Source organism: Amblyomma mixtum, chromosome 6, assembly GCF_055824585.1.
Source record: "Amblyomma mixtum isolate Tamu chromosome 6, ASM5582458v1, whole genome shotgun sequence".
In the NCBI taxonomy this organism is placed as follows: Eukaryota; Metazoa; Arthropoda; class Arachnida; order Ixodida; family Ixodidae; genus Amblyomma; species Amblyomma mixtum.
This window is the reverse complement of record NC_143017.1, coordinates 146,223,786-146,241,293: the sequence shown is the minus strand read 5'-3', so window position 1 is coordinate 146,241,293 and position 17,508 is coordinate 146,223,786. Positions and strand designations below refer to the sequence as shown.

The 17,508-nt window shown below is 44.1% G+C and overlaps 2 protein-coding genes across 2 annotated transcripts in view; one reads left to right on the top strand and one right to left on the bottom strand.

Moving 5' to 3' along the window:
* Positions 1–17,508, top strand: part of LOC149340684 (uncharacterized) — a 183,316-nt gene that overhangs the window by 153,502 nt on the left and 12,306 nt on the right. The gene's annotated exons all lie outside the window — the stretch shown is intronic.
* LOC149340685 (uncharacterized) lies at positions 4,560–14,235 on the bottom strand. The gene is made up of 6 exons (XM_089551167.1): positions 13,677–14,235; positions 11,786–11,847; positions 10,750–10,854; positions 9,541–9,567; positions 5,160–5,229; positions 4,560–4,600 (listed from the first exon to the last, which is right to left on the bottom strand). The coding sequence occupies exons 1-6, from the start codon at positions 13,777–13,779 to the stop codon at positions 4,560–4,562; spliced, it is 408 nt and encodes a 135-aa protein (XP_089407293.1). The 5' UTR covers positions 13,780–14,235.

The window sequence follows — 17,508 nt, the reverse complement described above, 5'->3', positions numbered from 1 at the left end:
ATTTGAGAGCAAATTGGATTCATTTAAAATAATTTTGAACATATACGGTTTGATTCGTTCGACTAACTGAACAGAAATTTATTCAATTATGCTGTCCAAAAAGTTCAAATTTCACAAACCCCTAGGCATTGGCCTCATTTTGTGTGTGAGGGTTGGGAATGGTATGTATGGGTGTCTGATCTTCATGTCCTGAAGAGGGATTCCTGGTTTGGTGTTGTCTTGCATTACTGTCAATCTCTGGTCGTTTTGGCATGTTATGCAGTGCCAGTGTTGAGGTAGCCAGTACTGTATGTTTTGTCCATAATTTTTCGGAGGTGTGAATGATTTCAAGCTGGCTCTTGCTCAGTTGAGTGTGAATTTGTTTCGAGTCAGGTCTTTGTTAGTACATTGGTCAGGTTTTCGTTTTATCAAATAGTGTTGTTCTATGGCTCCACATTTTTTTCAGTTTTGGAGCACTTGACTGATTGTGTGTTGGTGTACATCCACTGCACGTGTCCTTTAATTTGTATGCACTGTGATCCATGCCACTGGCTGTTTCCAGAATAAACCATTTCTCGCAAACACTGCGGGGTCAGCATTCTTTATTGTCGTGTCTGATTTATTGTTTGCCCTTTTGGAATATTTTTTCGTAGTGTTGTACAACTTTTTCTGCATTCTTACTTGACGCTCCCACAGCTTGGAACTCTTTTTACCTGGCTGCATGAAAATCCTGCCTGAGCAGCTTCTGCTCTTCTAAGAGAGCAGGGAAATCCAGCCAAGCTGACTCTTGAGGCAGTACTATTTTCTGTCGCTGTGGGAATCAACACTATGTTCAAAATTTACCACTTAACACGGGAAAACAGGCCATATCGAGGTGGTGTATGCATGGTGTATGGTGTATGCGGTATGCATCAAATGAACAGATGCATGGTGTTCATTTCAGAACACGGCATAATATTCAAGCGATTTTGAACAAAACGAGTTTTGTCATTCAAGTCACGCGAAATTCAACTTGCGAAGAAAAAAAATGTGCAAAAAAAAAGTTTAACCATGCGGGATTTGAACCCACGCACTCCCAATTCCTGTCGACTCTTCGAAGCGACGCGTTAGACCACACGGCCACGAAACAGCGCGGAGTGGTACACCTCTATTTTTTTTTTTTTGCGGACTGCTTCCGTAGCCTTCATACCGTTGCACATGATGTAGCGTTGGTAGCGTTCCCTCACGGTACAAAGCAAAATTTAATAATGCATGAATCGCTCTAAAGCGCTTTAAATCCAAACCTTGCACATTATAAAATGCTTATAAAGGTGTACTAAGTGCATTATAAAATTCAACAAACATCGTTTGTCGAGTTGCACAGGCGATGCACTTGGTGGAGCGACAGACAAATGAAAAGTGCACCGGCGGTTGCCTCACGTGACCCGTTCTTTGTAGACCGCCCAAGAAGGCCATGAGGTGGCACCGATGTGATGATAAAGCACGGAATATATCCAGATAACCCAATGAAGCTGGAGGCGTGACGAGGGCGGGATTTTGTCTCGCTACCATTAGTTCACTCATCTGAGGGCGCCGCCAGAACTCGGGAAGATTCCGAGTTTCAGCAAACTCGGGCCTTCCAGCATAGCGCCCCTGCTGCTGCGAAGCGTTGATGCATGTCTATGGGTGTGTGCATGAGAGCGCTTAATTTACAAACAGAAGAGCCGAAGCGTGGTATTGTTTGTACCACGTGATCTTTTCAGAGTGCCTACATTATAATCCGGCAGGTCCAAGAGCTTTATTGTCTGCTGTGGCAACACAAGCGACGAACACAGGCCCAAGGCCTTTGTGGGTCGCAGGGCCAACACAGAGATAAACATCGCCGGTTGTAGGGCTGGCATGCTTGACTCTAGCCATTAGCCTAGTTCCTGTGGTGCGACCTTGAGCAAAAAAAAAAAAACAAAAAAAACAATCAGTGCTTGACGTGGTTGCCCTTGAAGCACCGGTACATGGGATGTGCAGCTTCCGCCCTCTGGAGTATTATGGCTGGAGTTGCTGAAAGAGTTTCACTTTTTTTTACCTACTTGCGAGTGGTTAATAGCGGTCGGCTTCGCTTTGCCTACACCTCAAGCCTCCGGGAGGAATAGGAGGAAAAACTTTTATTGCTTCCATAAAATCAGAGTGCTATACGGGGACGCTAGGTGGTGATAAAAGTTGGCAAACAAACACAAGCAAGTTCCGGAGACAAAATAAAGAATATCCGGTTCCCACACCGTGCAATGACGAAATTTCTCTCAGCTACCGTAAATGGAGCCAATGCTGAAGTTGCTTTTCCTTGATGTGCAATCGAAGCCCATAATGGCACACTTTTATTCATGGCTCATGCCGGTCGTTACCGTCTGAGGAGCACAAAGACGAAACGCCAACAGCGAAGAGATGACGAACTGCGCAAAGCACGTGGTTAACGCTTTTTTGCTTTGTGGCGATTGTTCTTTTGTCACACGTCTGAGAAAGTCAAGGGGATTATGCGAACCAGCCCAGTCGGATTTCCCCGGTCCCAAATGGCGCTTCGTAGAAACCACAGTTCCGCGTTCAGATTTTCATCAGCAGTGTTAAGGCAGGTTCACTACAAGGCGTATCGGCATCAAACTGGTTATTTCGCCGAGCACCTACTCCACATCAGAGTTGTTCATACCCACTGTTAGTAGACTATATTTTGCGCCTCTCATCAAGTTGTGTTCTATATTTCAGCGTCGCACGTTGAGAAGAATTATGGCAGAAGTTTTTAAACTACAACTATGCTTTGATTTTTTCTCCCCATTGTCACGATTGTTATTGCTGGAAAATTAAAATTATTAATTAATTAATCAACATTTTTTTCTTCCAGTTTTTCATGCAGGTGCGCAGTTGCTGAAATGTGCAGTACTCAGTGCAGTAAGCCATAGAGAGTGTAGTAATCCGTGAACGTATTCCCATTCCTTGCCGTCTGTGTTATTGTACGCCTTTTTCCACTCCCCTCAGTAATTCCCGTAGGGCTGTAAGGGTATTTGAAATAAAAAAGTAAATAAGCAGATTTCAAGTTACGTCAAACACAAGAGCATTGCAAGGAAGTTATCGAGCATTTCACATAGCCTTGTGTTCCTCATTTTATTGTTTTTGTTGTTGTATCTCATCATCATCCTGACTACGTCCACTGCGGGACAAAGGCATCTTTCATACCTCTCCAATAGCCTGCATTCTGCCAGCTGCGGTCAACTTATCCTTGTTAGCATCTCTCTGTCTCTAGTCGAAGGTATGCAGATATATTTTCTTTCCAAAATCGATGATTCGTGGAAGCACATGGTTCATTCTTGAAGTCTACGCATTATTTTCACCACGAACTTAATCTAACATGAGCCGCTTTACTTTTTGCTCCCTGTGAGTCATCGAAAATAGGTGAGCCGCCCTTACACCTTTACTGGACAATATCTTCGTCAGAACATCCGTTAAGTGACCACATAGTTATCGTTTACTTGTGCTTATAACTCAGTAGTGACAGAGATGCGCACTTCTAATGACGGAAAGCGAAAACAGTGCGTTTATCAATCTGTGATTGCACAAATGGCTCACATGCGTGCGCAAGCATCAGCAGTATAGTAGAGTAGGATAGACATTTGGGCTAGTGGGCAAGGGACCATGGTTTTCTCTGCGCACTGTGACGGATCTCAATTAGAGGGAAAAATACAGGCGCTTTTCTTCGCTGTTTGCATTTTCTCCATAGAAGAAACTGCCCCATATTGATCCGCGAGCTCACATGAAGGGTACACGAGAGTGGAGCATCGCTTTTTGTGACCAAAGGTAAGAATAAATTCATGACCCACCGCACTGAAGCGGTTTACGAGATTTCGCCGGAGTACAGCTCGTTCTACATTGGAGAAACGACACGGTGTGTAAATGTGTGGCCAAGAAAGGCACCAACACCCTCAAAGGTGGCGCTGCCACGTATCTTGTCATTGCCTTCTATGAAACTGTGATGTGCCACCACCATTCTGTTTCTTCAGAAAGAGACCAGCAGTAAATAAGTTTCGGAGCAGCCTGGGAGCTCTGGACGTATAAACACGGGCCGTGTGTTTCATTAAACCCTTAATGTGTGAGTTCGGCACTCCGTCGGGCTTTCCCGTGTTTCGACTCGATGCGCTACAGAGAAAATCAAATCGCAAGAAAAATGCGGGATGCTATGTGAGGGCTACAGGAATTGACAGACTTTGAAGCTGCGCTTACTCAAAAGGGTATCACACTCTTCTGGTACGTTTTGTCATCAAAATTCGGCGATTCGCATAATTATTCGAAGTACTCGCTACCCCTGTACAAATACGCTACTAATTTCTGCTTTGTATGTTTTTACACCCATTATCTTTAACTATAAGACGTATATGTACGACTGATGGACAGAAAAGGATATTTAAGCCGGAAATATGCGCTTTGCAGAGTTTCTACCGAAGGCTTATTGCCTGTTTACAAACCATGTGTCCAAGCAAGAGGAAACAATGGCAAAACAACCAAGGTGGCAAGTAGAAGGGCAAGAACCAAGCTGATAAATGATAACTGTCACAAGCACTCCATCACCAGGACGTTGAGCTGGTGAAGTACTGCTTGGGGCAGTCTTAAAGAAAGAAGATGGAGCAATTGTTATTGCTTACTCAAAGGCCCATCGGTAAGTTACAAAATGTTATGCTTATATTCCCTGCTATGGCTCTACCGTTGTAATTCCGGTACCTTTTTCGTACCGTGTATCGGGAAGAACAGAAAAAAAAGTGCTTTTATTCATTGTGGGTGTCACCGGAAATATGAGCCCACTCTGCGATATCCTTGTAGTGCTTGAAGATTGAATGATTTTAGCGATCAAAATCCTGAAATGGAAAAAAACATTGACTCTTAGACAGCGAACAAATAGCCCTGATTACCCCGGCATCATACAGAAGTACTCCCGAGAGGTCAACAATCGTTGCAGCGAGATCAGGGGCCTAAATTACACACGCTTTTGATGACAAATAACAAAAAGTAACGCTTCTGTGGCAGACAACACTGATTCCCGGCAGGCTCGACATTTGACGTGCATGTCGCTGCATGCATTCTGTGGCGTGTTGGAGCCTAGGATTTTACAATAAACCCTGAGCTCAGGCACTCCGTTTTCGAGCGACCGCTAACGGTGTTGTACTTACCGTAGTATTCAAGCCTTGTCTTCCTCGCGCACAGTGACTTTGTTTCCTCGAGAGGGGTTCTCTCTTCTTCCTGAATGCGCCCCAAAACAGCAACAAATAGACATTTATACCTGAGCACAGTTTAAAAGAAAGCCTTTTTGCAGTGATAGCTAGATGATGGGCTTTCGCCCAGTAAATAGCACCTGCATGACAGTCGGTGTAGGATGTGATAGTCTTCATCACCAAAACTACGTTGAGTGCAAGACAAAGGATTCTCGCATCGATCTCTAACCCTGTCCTAAGTCAACTAAGGCGTCCTAATCTTTGCGAAATTCCCGATCACAATCATCCACCCGCCTACATTCCGTTCCTCTCAGGAACTGTAGGTTGTCAGTTCCCCGATTTCATGCCTACCTATACACGCCTTCACACCTTGATTTCAGCCCGGATATCGTCAATATGCGTTTGTGCCCTAACCCACTCAGTTCTCCCCCTCTCCCATAACCGTACATCTACAATATTCTTTTTAATAGCCAACTGCGCTGCCCTCAATATAAGTTCAACCTTTATCCTTGACCTCCAAGTTTCTGACCCAGTGTTCAGTACTGGCAGAATACGATTAATATGTGTATTTCCTTGTAGAGGGATACCGGTAACCTACTGCTAATGCCGGAAGAGTACCTGTCAAATGCACTTCACCCTTTTCGTATTCTTCTACCTATATTTCACTCGCCTGGTCTGTGCTATTAGCTTCTTACATTCATGGAGATATATGCGGCAAACGAAAACTCTGCCCCTTGGTCGTATGAAAATATTGCCGAAGAGTAACTGAGCCATCGGAAATGTACGGGTGCAGGTTGGGCACTGGCAAGAGTAAGTCACCTGTGATGGAATGGTTTTGGTGGGCCATAAGTGAACGCACTTATTTCAAGAACAAGTGAAACGGGGGGCGCGCATGGGCCACTTCTGCCAATTGTTGATCGTGATTGAAGGTGAATAGTGTGTAAGGCTTGTTTAATAATATTTTTTTTATTAGGGTGCTAAAGTTGGGAAAAGGACTAGCCATTAGGAAAAAACATTCACACGACACGCAAAAACAGCGCTGACTTTCAAGTGCCTTTTGTTTTTGCCAGTGCACATTATTATGTGCATGTTGTGAACGAGTACAAAATAAAGAACAAGGAAACAGTAAAAAGAGAGAGGGAAGAGAAAAAAATACAAAATGAGAGGTGAAAAAAAAAAGTGACATGACTCATTTAAACTCGTGCACACGTGCCACTTTTTGTTCCATTTTCACGCGGCTAAGAACTTTTCTCCAGCTGTTAGGGCAATGAACGGGTACATGACGCACTCGATGTGTGGGTGAGAAGCGACAGAAAATGCCTCCAACAGGCAGGCCCCTTGTCTTCCTGTTAAGTGATGTGAGGAAGAGCGACGCCATGTGGAACAAGATCTTGCTTCATATGCTTGGCCTGATGCGATGCGATGATACGAGACGCAGTAACTAAAGAACACTTTTACTAGTGCTCTCTCAACCTTTTGTTCGTGCATCCTCCCGTCTGGGCCGCGTATTCCGCGCCGCATGACTGTGGGATTTTGTAAAGAACGTGCCCGACACATGTAAAGAAATTGTTCTGATGCTTAATAAGGCAAGACCGCTCTTTGTCCGATTTATTTCCTCTGAGGTTTACTTTTGGTAATGGTAATTCTATGCGGTGTTTAGTGTCCCGAAGCGACACATGGGCCGTAAGGGTCGTCCTAGTGGACAGCTCCGAATTAGTTACCTTATTACCGTGCGATCGCTCAGGACGCAGGCGTTTGTTTCATTTAGCCTCCATCGCAATGCGGTTGCATAGGCCGGGATTCGACCCCACGACCTTGGGAGCAGCAACAGAATGCAAAAGCCACGGGGTCACCACTGGGTGTAATATCCTTTCCTGCCGCCGCCGCGGTGGCTCAGCGGTTATGGTGCTCGGCTCCTGACCCGAAAGACGCGGGTTCGATCCCGGCCGCGGCGGCTAGAATTTCTTTGGAGGAGAAATTCTAGAGGCCCGTGTGCTGTGCGATGTCAGTGCACGTTAAAGAACCCCAGGTGGTCGAAATTTCCGGAGCCCTTCACTACGGCGTCTCTCATAGCCTTAGTCGCTTTGGGACGTTAAACCCCATAAACCAAACCAAACCTTTCCTGCCTTTCTGCCACTTTTCTTAGCCTGGGCGACAGAGCACGCACATATGGCAAAATAACTGGTTTCTTATCGCTCTGTTTTCCGCTTCCACATTTTGTCCTCACGATGGCCTTAAGCATCTCTTTAAAAATTTGCACCAACAGCGTGATTCGGTATCCAGCTGCCTAATGTCATGCGGCCTAAAGTTGACGTTCTGTTGCACCTTCTGATGATATGGCTTAATCAGAGCACGACTGAAGCGCACAGCTGCAATGTTGGACTATATTAGCATAGAATGTGCTGAGTCATAGGATAACAATCCGTTTCGCTTCTTGTTTGGCAGACGTGTGAATAGATTTCAATAGCAATGTCGAGAAACCGAAGGCAGTTGTCATTAGCGTTCTCATAAGTGATTGCCAGTTCCGGATGAGCTGGCCTAAACAAGGGTTTCTTCCAGAACTTCATAAATTGCGCAGCTGCTTAGCCAAACCAGTTGTTCGTATTGGTTAGTGAAAACTTTAAGGCCACCGTCAATATCAAAGGGGGAAGCGGAAAAGAAAGGGATAACAGAAAGGGGTAAAGGGACGGCTTGCGCGAAGCAAACAACCAAGATCCCGGTCTAATTTTATTGGCAGTTTGAACCCTCCGTTTCTTCTGAATAACGGAAAGGCGCAGTAACTGGCTCCCTTTCTTGGCGAACACCTCAGTCATACCGTGAGAAAAGCCAAAACACGAACGCTGACTAAGCGGTTTCTAGCTGACGTTTGTTTGTCGTTTTATTCGTTCGCTTTTCAGTACCTAGTTTTTTGGGTTTGGTTTGGTTTATTGGGGTTTTACGTCCCAAAGTGACTCAGGCTATGAGGGACGCCGTAGTGAAGGGCTCCGGAAATTTCGACCACCTGGGGTTCTTCAACGTGCCCTGACATCGCACAGCACACGGGCCTCTAGAATTTCTTCTCCATCGAAATTCGACCGCCGCGGCCGGGATCGAATTCCCGTCTTTCGGGCCAGCAGCCGAATGCCGTAACCAGTGAGCCACCGCAGCGGCCTAGTTCTTTTCTATTTATATGCATGCCGTGCAGGTGAAAAAAGCGTGGCAGAAGGGCGCGAAGCGCCAGTCGTATTTTCAGCGCCACATAAACTTTAAGGCTTGCGTGCAAAAGCAACTCTAAAAGAAACTATGCGGACAAAGAATTGTCTTGAAATGTTAAGCACCGGAACGTCATAAGAAGTTCGTAGCATGCGTCAAGCGGATTGTTTATAAATTCCAGTGCCATGTAGGGCGGCTTACACGCGGGCTCGACGGGATAATGCGCGAACGAATTACTCAGGCAGCATCCGTAAAAGTGCTCTTTAATTTACACGCCTGGACACTACGCATCGCATTGCGCCAAGCATTAGTGGAAGCGATTGTTGCGTAGGCCGTCGGTGTACTGCTCCCATGAAATGCCATGGCGATAAGGGTGCTTTGGTAGAATTTTTTTTTTTTATATGGCGTCGGGCTCACACGCCGAGTGTGTCAGTGACACGTCCGTTGCTCTGAAATTCAAAAATAACACATGTCCAGGTTTGAATGAGTCATATGTGTTTCCGCTTGAAAGAAGTGTTTTTATGTTTTCATCTCTTTTTCTCTTTCTTTGTTTGGTACTCCTCGATATTGGGCGCACAAGGATGTGCACTGCTGAACAAATGGTTGTTGAAAGTCTGCGCTCTGTTGTTGCGGGTCGGGTTTCTTTTTAATTTTTACTGTGTCTAGTCTACGTCCTCAAAATAGATCGCTCGTATATAGTTTTTTAGTGAAAAAAGAGAGAAACTGCACCACTCGCATTATGGCTAATCCTCCGCTATACCTTCATACAAGTCTTATAGGAAATATTATAAAATGCTTTCAAGATTTGGCATGTTTGCTTCATACACTGCATGCAGTTAGAAAAGATCAAGCAAAAGGAATGATTCAAAATAAAACTAAAAGGAGGAAGAAAGCGTAGCTGAATTGTTTCTTTTCACCTGTTTCTTTCGGCAATTGAAGTTTGCACGCTTGACCTTAGCTATTCACCTGTGCTATTTTGACTTCCCGGGAGAGGGATGTTCATATAAAGACTGCTTGATGCGTCACACTCGATCAACAGTCCACGAAAAATAGCCGCTGCAGAACTTGGGGCACGTTTCAGACTTCGCGAAAGTTTACCGTAGCGTTCTTATTATAGTTAACGCTGACCGATAGTTTAGCTACTTACCGGTAATAGCTCAGAAAATTCTTCGTACTGAAAAGGGAAGAGGAAGGTAGGCATTAGTTTTTTTTTATAAGCGTCAGTGAGCTTTTGCCTCTTTGTGTCCTTTAATTAAGGCGGTATAGTGCTAGCCTCTGAATAGGCGCAGCTCTGAGCGTCAAAGACGCAACAAGACAGCTTAGGTGATATGACACGCACGCACCCACAAGGCGCAAACGCACATACACACACACCACACACACACGCAGGTACATATACACATGTATATACATACACGCACACACGTACATGCATACACGTACGAACGTTGTTTAGCACACACTTACGCCTGCACCCACATAGCCGGTCCACAAAAGGCCAGCACACATAAATGCACACGTGAAGTTATCTGCATATTAGAGATGGTGTTTTCGTTCTTAAGGGCTGTTCCAGCTATCTCAAAATCGTCGTGGTAACAGAGACGTTCTCTATCACATTTTACCTTGGATTAGGAGTCGCATGAGCATTAGTGCTGAATGCAAAAGAAAGTACTTCAACGCATGTTCATTTCATATGGCCAAAAGCACTGTAAAATTTTTAAGTTCTTTTAGCGCAATACAGGACGGGAACACTCAAAGACGCACGCAAGACCAACACTGTTTCGTGAAAAAAACTCGCCCAAATTTTCGTTCTTATGTATTTTTATAAGCTTGGGCAGTAAGATTTTCGGCCCCTTGCGCGAGTTTCCAAAAATGCTGCTTCTTTTCGGTTGCTTCCTAATTGGCCCTAAATGCCATGCAATGAGCAGGCAGGTTTTGATCGTATTTGCAATGCCTTGAGTTCCGAGGCATATTTTACGTATCAGGAGCTCCTTCCTTCAACTACCCAAAGAAGAAAGAATTAAATTTACACCTCTTGGTAGTAGCGGATGTTAAATATTAAGAATGTACGCCTAGGCATCAACAACAGTGGTTCGTATAGACAGACAGCATGCTGCTTTAAGACGTAGAGCAGCCTTTATGACTGTTTTATATCCATTGCGGGGTAAGAAGTGCACCACAGAAACCAGATGCGGTAATGTGAGCTACTGTGGCGATTTAACATGATCATTGTTTAGTAATTCCACATGGTGAAGAATGAAAATTAATGATTGAAAAGAACACAACTCTTGTTCTGAGAAGTAACCTTAGCCAACGGTGGGTTGCTAAATGAGTGCATAAAACATCCTGTCCTTACCAGGGCGTCACCGGCGTCGATAGCAGCCTTGCAAAGCAGTGATATTATCTCCCATTCCTCGAGACCACCAAAGTTGGCTTTGTGACTGGCCCACATTTCCACTACCTATAAAAAATACAAGAAATGCGAGTAGCGATAACTGTAGATTATTTGTGTGTTGGGTTTACTGGCGCACAAGCATCTTAGGCTATCATGCGCCAAGCTCAAAGCTAATGTGAAATATTTGACTGGTAGAAATTTGATGTTAAAACTTGCGAGCATTTGAACAACACTGTTCCCATTTCGAGTTATTGATCAATTCGCTGTCGCCCTTCCATAAATTTGCCGTCTCGGTTTGTTCAGTTGGTAGAGCGACTGCTCCGTAGCAACGTTGGTCCCGGATTCGAACCCCGGACCATGGCGAACATTTCTTTAACTGCGAAGTTTCTGAGAAAGCTGCATAGTTTTCCTTCGCAGCCGTGTGTCTGCGCTTGGGTGGATGCCAGTGAGTAATTACTTAAGCATTACAACTCGCAACAAGTGATCGCATTTTTTAGGCTTCCCAGTCAAACCTAGCTGCGTTTTTATACAATACAACTCTTATTGGCCAAAGCTGAGTATCCGATTTGCGTGACAGATTTCAATACTGTGTCGGAAGAGTTGAAAAGGAGAGTAGTATTTATGTTCCTTTTTTTAGCAGGCCGTAGTAGGTTATTAGTTTTGCTTTCTCTCGACGGTGCTGTTTTTCCCTCTCTCTTGCTGCTGAGCAGGGCAGCAACTGCTGGAAAATTATGCCTAGATTCTTGCTGCGTAATGAAATGCAGAATACGCCAGAAGGAAAAGTTTACAGCATTCAAATGGTAACCAAAGAAAAGCCCGCAATTATTGGCGTACTACTAGATTTAAAATAAATTTTAGTTTCTTTTTTATGCAGAGCGATTCCAAACAATTTTCCTAAATTAGGGAAATGCCGGTGGCACCTGCCGTGGATTTTCCACTGATCGCTCCAGCGAGCCGCGTGGACACAGAAAGATCCAAGAAACGAGATGATATTTACCGCTTTGGTTGCGTGTGTATGGATGCACTTCATGAAGAACTGCAGCTGTTCTTCGGTGTACACTGAGAAAGAGGTTTTACAGGATCCAATATTATGAAATTCGAATTTTTTTAAATATTGCAGTTTAGTGCAGTCAGTATTTGTTGAGAACTAAAAGGAACTCCACGAATTGCTTTCATCGCCTTGCTAGAACGAGGCACTCAAAGAAGAAAGAAGCATGGAGGAGGCCATGTTTTTCGGATGCCATCAGCGGTGCGGGATTGTCATTCTTCCAGTTTTCTCTTAAATTATTTTTCGCCAAAAAGTTAATTAACGCTCCTAAATTATCAATTTCACTAAGAATAGCATTAAAAAAAAGACAACAAACATTTCCGAATGCTTTCCTCGGCTTAAATAACTGTCGGCTTTGGTGAATGCATTTTGCGAGGAGGGCTTGAATTATGTGCTCAGTGATGTGCGGAAGGGAGTTCACGGTCAAAGGAGAGGGTTGAGTAGGGCTGGTTGGTTCACGTTGAACGGTACGGCAAAACAGCGCTGACGGACGGGACGGAAGAAGAAGAGACAGACACATGCACCTTTTTTGGTTGTTAGCTCAGCGCATGAGTCTGTCTCTTCTTCTTCCGTCCCGTCCGTCAGCGCTGTTTTGTCGTACCATTCATCACTGTCAAAAGCTGGCAGAGGTCATCATTCTAACGATACACGAGCATCAATAGTAAGTAAGGGCAGAGAGTGAGGAAAAAAGTTTGTAGGCTAACCGGAAGCATACCTCACAGCCAAGAGGGTAGCACTTCTCTCTTCCCATAATTTAGTATCATAATTATCACGTTAAATCATTGAGATGTCGGTTTATAAACTCGACGAATAAATAAGGCGTGCAGCTAAAGTCAATTTTCATCTTTGTCAGTGTCCAAAGCGGCCAACTTTATAAAACCACTACAGTTCTGCAGTCAGTAACGTAGCTAGAAAGAAATAATGCCAAATCGGCCTCATCATTCTCTTATCATTATTGAAGCTTTCATACTTGGATAACAGTCTCTTTTACTTAACCGCTGCTTTCCTTTATTTTTTGTCCTTTCAACATTTTGCATGACAAAAAGTTATGATGATAACCATAACTGTCATTGAGATCACACGTAATACCTTTTCGGCTGTAAGAATGGGAAATTCGGGTTTCCTTTAGTAATAGCACAATAGAGTGCACTGTACTGAACGCGTTTATACCTGCTGTTTCACATAAGAGGTTCATCAGTTTTTAAAAATATGCTTTTGAAGTCAAGAAGGTGCTTTTATCTGCATGGAAATGGCAGCGATGTAGCTCATCGGAATACAACTAAGACAAGTTAACTAGTTGGCTGGTTGACTAATATTTAGTAGTCAAGTTGTTAACTATCACAGGCGTATAGCCCACCTTGAAGGTTACCTATATTAGATTTTAGAATTTTGAATATGTATTTACCCACGGCGCTGTGGCCCAGCAAATATCGGCTCTATGAACGAGTTATGCACATTGGAGCGGTTGATTTTACTGCGAGCTTTTCGAAAGCGCCTGTAATTTGGTGCAGTGTAGGCGAAATTAGTTGGACCACAGCGCCGAGGGTAACTGTGCTTTCGAAATAAACAAGACAGTGGTATGATATCATTAATGATTGGCTGCACGTCTCTCAGTAAATAAGGATATTGGCAGTAATAGTTATTGAGCTAATTATTCATTATTAGTAAGCAAATCTACTAGTTAGCACGTCTTAGGTGTATTCTGATGCCCTACACCGCTGACAATGCTATGCCGAGAACAGCGGTCTTCTAACTCAAAACTCCAATCTTTAAAAATGTGAGTACATCTTAGGTGAAATGGCCGGCACGTGAGTTCTGCGTACTTGTATGTTCTACTTACGGCATATATTGAAGAACCGCTCTTCATCAACCGCTATCACGTAAGTCCAAGAAAGGAGCCAAGCCACAATCCAAACTTTCATCATGACTAATGCACCTCGCATATGCTACACCAATGCATTAAACGTTCATCTATTGAGGATCAGCGAAAGACGGTGTGCCTGACTTGGTTATGGGTGGAAACGTTTCCCGGTATAGGCGATTTTAAACGAAGTCTCATGTACCGTTCTCTATCGCAACTCGCGAAATCGGTCTATCGATACTAAACCTGTAAAGACTGAATTATTTCCGCATTTATGCGCTTTTATTGCCTCACGTATGCTACCAGTGTGCCATATTCTGTACTGTGAATTACCGAAACGAAAAAGCGTGCCCCAAAGTTCTCGAGCGACCGAGTCAGGAGCTATAGGTTTGCATACTATTTATGCGATACCCGCTCAGTAAAGAAATTATCCAGGCATGAATGAAAGCCCAGAAACACATGGAAAGGTTTGTAACTGATGCCGCTGTGATATAAATTTTTGTCTTTACTTCTTAAAAAGATGCAACAGATGCTTTGAGGTTACATATTGACGATGGAAAGGCGGCTGGTATGGAAATAAGAGCATGCAAATCGGGGAAGTTAGTCTCAGGCACTATTTATTCTAATGAAATATTTATTCAGCGAACTTTTGTTTACCGAAAGTAATGGAGAGACGCAAATTGCACTTGCAATGAAGGCAGGCTTGCCAGTTGGCTTGTTCAGCTGAATATACCTGAACATATCAGAGCATACAGTGAAATGGGGTACGGTGATGCTTTGCGAACATAGGAGCGCTAGACTTTCAAGGTTCAAATAGCAGGCAAAAATAAGATGAAGAGCATCAGCTAACAAAAACCCTTTGGTATCTTTTCTTCGCATTAAGGGCCTACTTTTCAGTCCGAGCGCCTTCTAAGCTGCAATCGTGCTTTTCAGCGCCAGCATTCTAGTGGGCCTTAGCTGCCACCGTGAGAATTCAGTACGCGCAACCATCAGCGACACGAACTGTTTGTCAGCCGTTGTTTCAGGGATGGCAGCACTGCCTAACAAGCGGCACCTGTTTTGAGGCGATGTAGCTGCTTGTGCTGCTGCCCGCGGGCTGGACAGAGCAGTGCTTGCGTTTCCTGTCAATAGGTGCCGCATGTAGGCCCGGGACTTCAGGTGCTTACAATACAAGGCCACGAAATACCAAAAGTGGCCGAATACAAATACCTCGGGATATGGTTAAACGAAGGGCAGATATACACGGAAAAACATGAACAGGCTCTTAGGGCAAAAGGACGAAGAGACGCCGGGATAATGAAACATAGGGCATTATGGGGGTACAACAAATATGAAGTACTAAGAGGTATTTGGAAAGGAATAATGGTGCCGGGACTTACTTTCGGCAATGCGGTTCTGTGCTTAAGGGCCGAAGTTCAATCGAGATTAGACGTAAATCAGAGAGCTGTTGGAAGATTAGCACTAGGTGCCCACGGCAAAACCACAAACGAGGCAGTACAAGGGGATATGGGCTGGGCATCGTTCGAGGCACGGGAAGCTAAGAGTAAAATAGTATATGAAGAACGCCTGAGGAAATTGGACGATAACAGATGGGCAGCTAAGGTATTTCAATATTTATACAGAAAGAACGTTGACTCACAGTGGCGGAAAAGAACTAGAAAACTAACCAGTAAGTTTGCCGGTCATGAGGACGGAGAAAGAAAGAGCAATAAACGACAGGTTAAAAACGCGGAAGTTAAAAATTGGATGAATTCAATGGAAAAGAAACATAGTGTAGAACTATATCGATTCTGGAAAAGGCAGATCAGGAAAGAATTTTTCTATGATAACTCAAGAGGCAGTGCCCTACTTTTTGAAGCTAGATCAGGGTGTCTTAGAACGCGCAGCTACAAAAAGAAATTTAACGAAGAAGATGACACATGTGCAGTGTGTGGTAGGTCTGTGGAAACAATTGAACACCTCATAATCAAATGTGATGGTATCCATCCGGATGTCGATGCAGGCACAGCCACTCTTTCTGAGGCCCTAGGGTTTAAAGATAACAATGGTCATGTAAATAAATCTGCAGTGGAAGTCAGCAAAAAGCGATTGGAGGATTGGTGGCTGGAAAGCAGAGATATGGCATAAGGTTAGAATTGTAGGAAACCGTAGGCAAAAGTGATGGAGAATCTTAATGAGAATTGCCAACACAGTAAACAAAAAAAATAATAAATAAAGAAAAGCTGAGCATGGTGGCAATTGCCACCACCCCGTTTCAAAGGGGGCGCTCCTATCCATCCATCTATCCATCCATCCATCCATCCATCCTTGTCCTGTTTCGGGCCTAGCGGGCGATGATTTGCGGCTATGGCGGTTGCGTGCCGCGCAATCAAGCGATCCGGACAAGCCTAACTCCGGCGCCTGCATAGTCCTCTGTGAAGCGCAGAACTGAAGGAAAAAAAGAAGCTTTGAATTAATGTGCCACAAAGCCACACATCTTTTCATACATAGGGTGTAAGGTCCGTCACTGTGGTGTCTGAATCTTGGTGGAAGGCACAGGTTATCAGCGGAATCGAACTCCGCTTTCAACGTCAAATTCATGCGTAAACTTGGCGTTGCGAATGAAAGCAACCAATGGTACCGCGAGCAAACGAGGTTCCATAAAGATAAAAATGGTTTCGGATAAGGTAGCTCGCATACAGTGCCAGGAGAAATTCGGAGCTTGGTGCAAACCAGCGGCATAGATATAGATGCAGCCAGAGCGTTTGCAATGGCGTGAGGTCACAATCAGGGCTTCGCGCCATTTTAGAGACTGAAGCGAAACTATAAATAAACAATATAGTAAAGGTACGACGAATTTAAAAGTGATCATGGTCTCCTTTCTTGCCGGTTTGCAATCTTTGTTCCTTCGAAACTTTCTTCTTGCACGCAGGTGCTATCCATGCGCCCCTTACCCGGAGTGCCACAGAGCTTGTTGTCTTACCGCTGATTACATTAAGGCTAGTTATGTGTCTTAGACTTGTTCACATGGCTTCTGAAATTACATGTTCAATCGTAAGGAATCTCGATGACTTCGTATTCAGAAGTGTTACGTGGGTGAACCTAGGTCACTGAATTATGAATATGCACTTCTGCTCGGCGCGCATGTTGCTTTGTGAATACTCATTCTTTGTGCAACCTAATCTTAATTTAACCTAGATCGTCATACAACTTGGCGTTTTCAAATTTATCACGAATACACCCCAAAGGAAGCAAAAGTATCACAAATACACCCTTGAGGAAAGAACAGTATTTGTTCTTAGAGAGATCATCTTACAGTTTCTTAATAATCTTGCGCAGAAATGAAATAAAAGAGATATGTGTTTCGCTGTGCAATATATCTAGCAAAATGCTGCTGTAACCTACACTAAGAGAATGGCTTCAAAACTTCGCTCCACGGAGCGAACTGGTGTACCAAATCTCCGGACACAGACTCTTTTTTTCTTATTAATGCAAAAGTATTACTAACATCATTACGAGAAAATCTGGCGGTGTGTGTGTTAGTGTGTGGGCTCGCAGATGGTACAAAAATTTCCAGTAATAGCTAAAAAAACAGAGTGACATTATCAAGCGGCCGTATTACGCACACAGTAAGTCAAGCACCGCCTGTTCAGAAAAAAAAACACACACATGTCGTTCTTCTATATATACTCCTAACTGGCCGACCTGAATGCGGCGCCAGTTTCAGCGACAACATTCGTACCAAATATGAGGGAACCGTTTGTTGTACAGCGTTCCGGATGGTGTCATACGATTTCTCGTCGCACATAGCTTACATGTGCTAGTCAAGTTG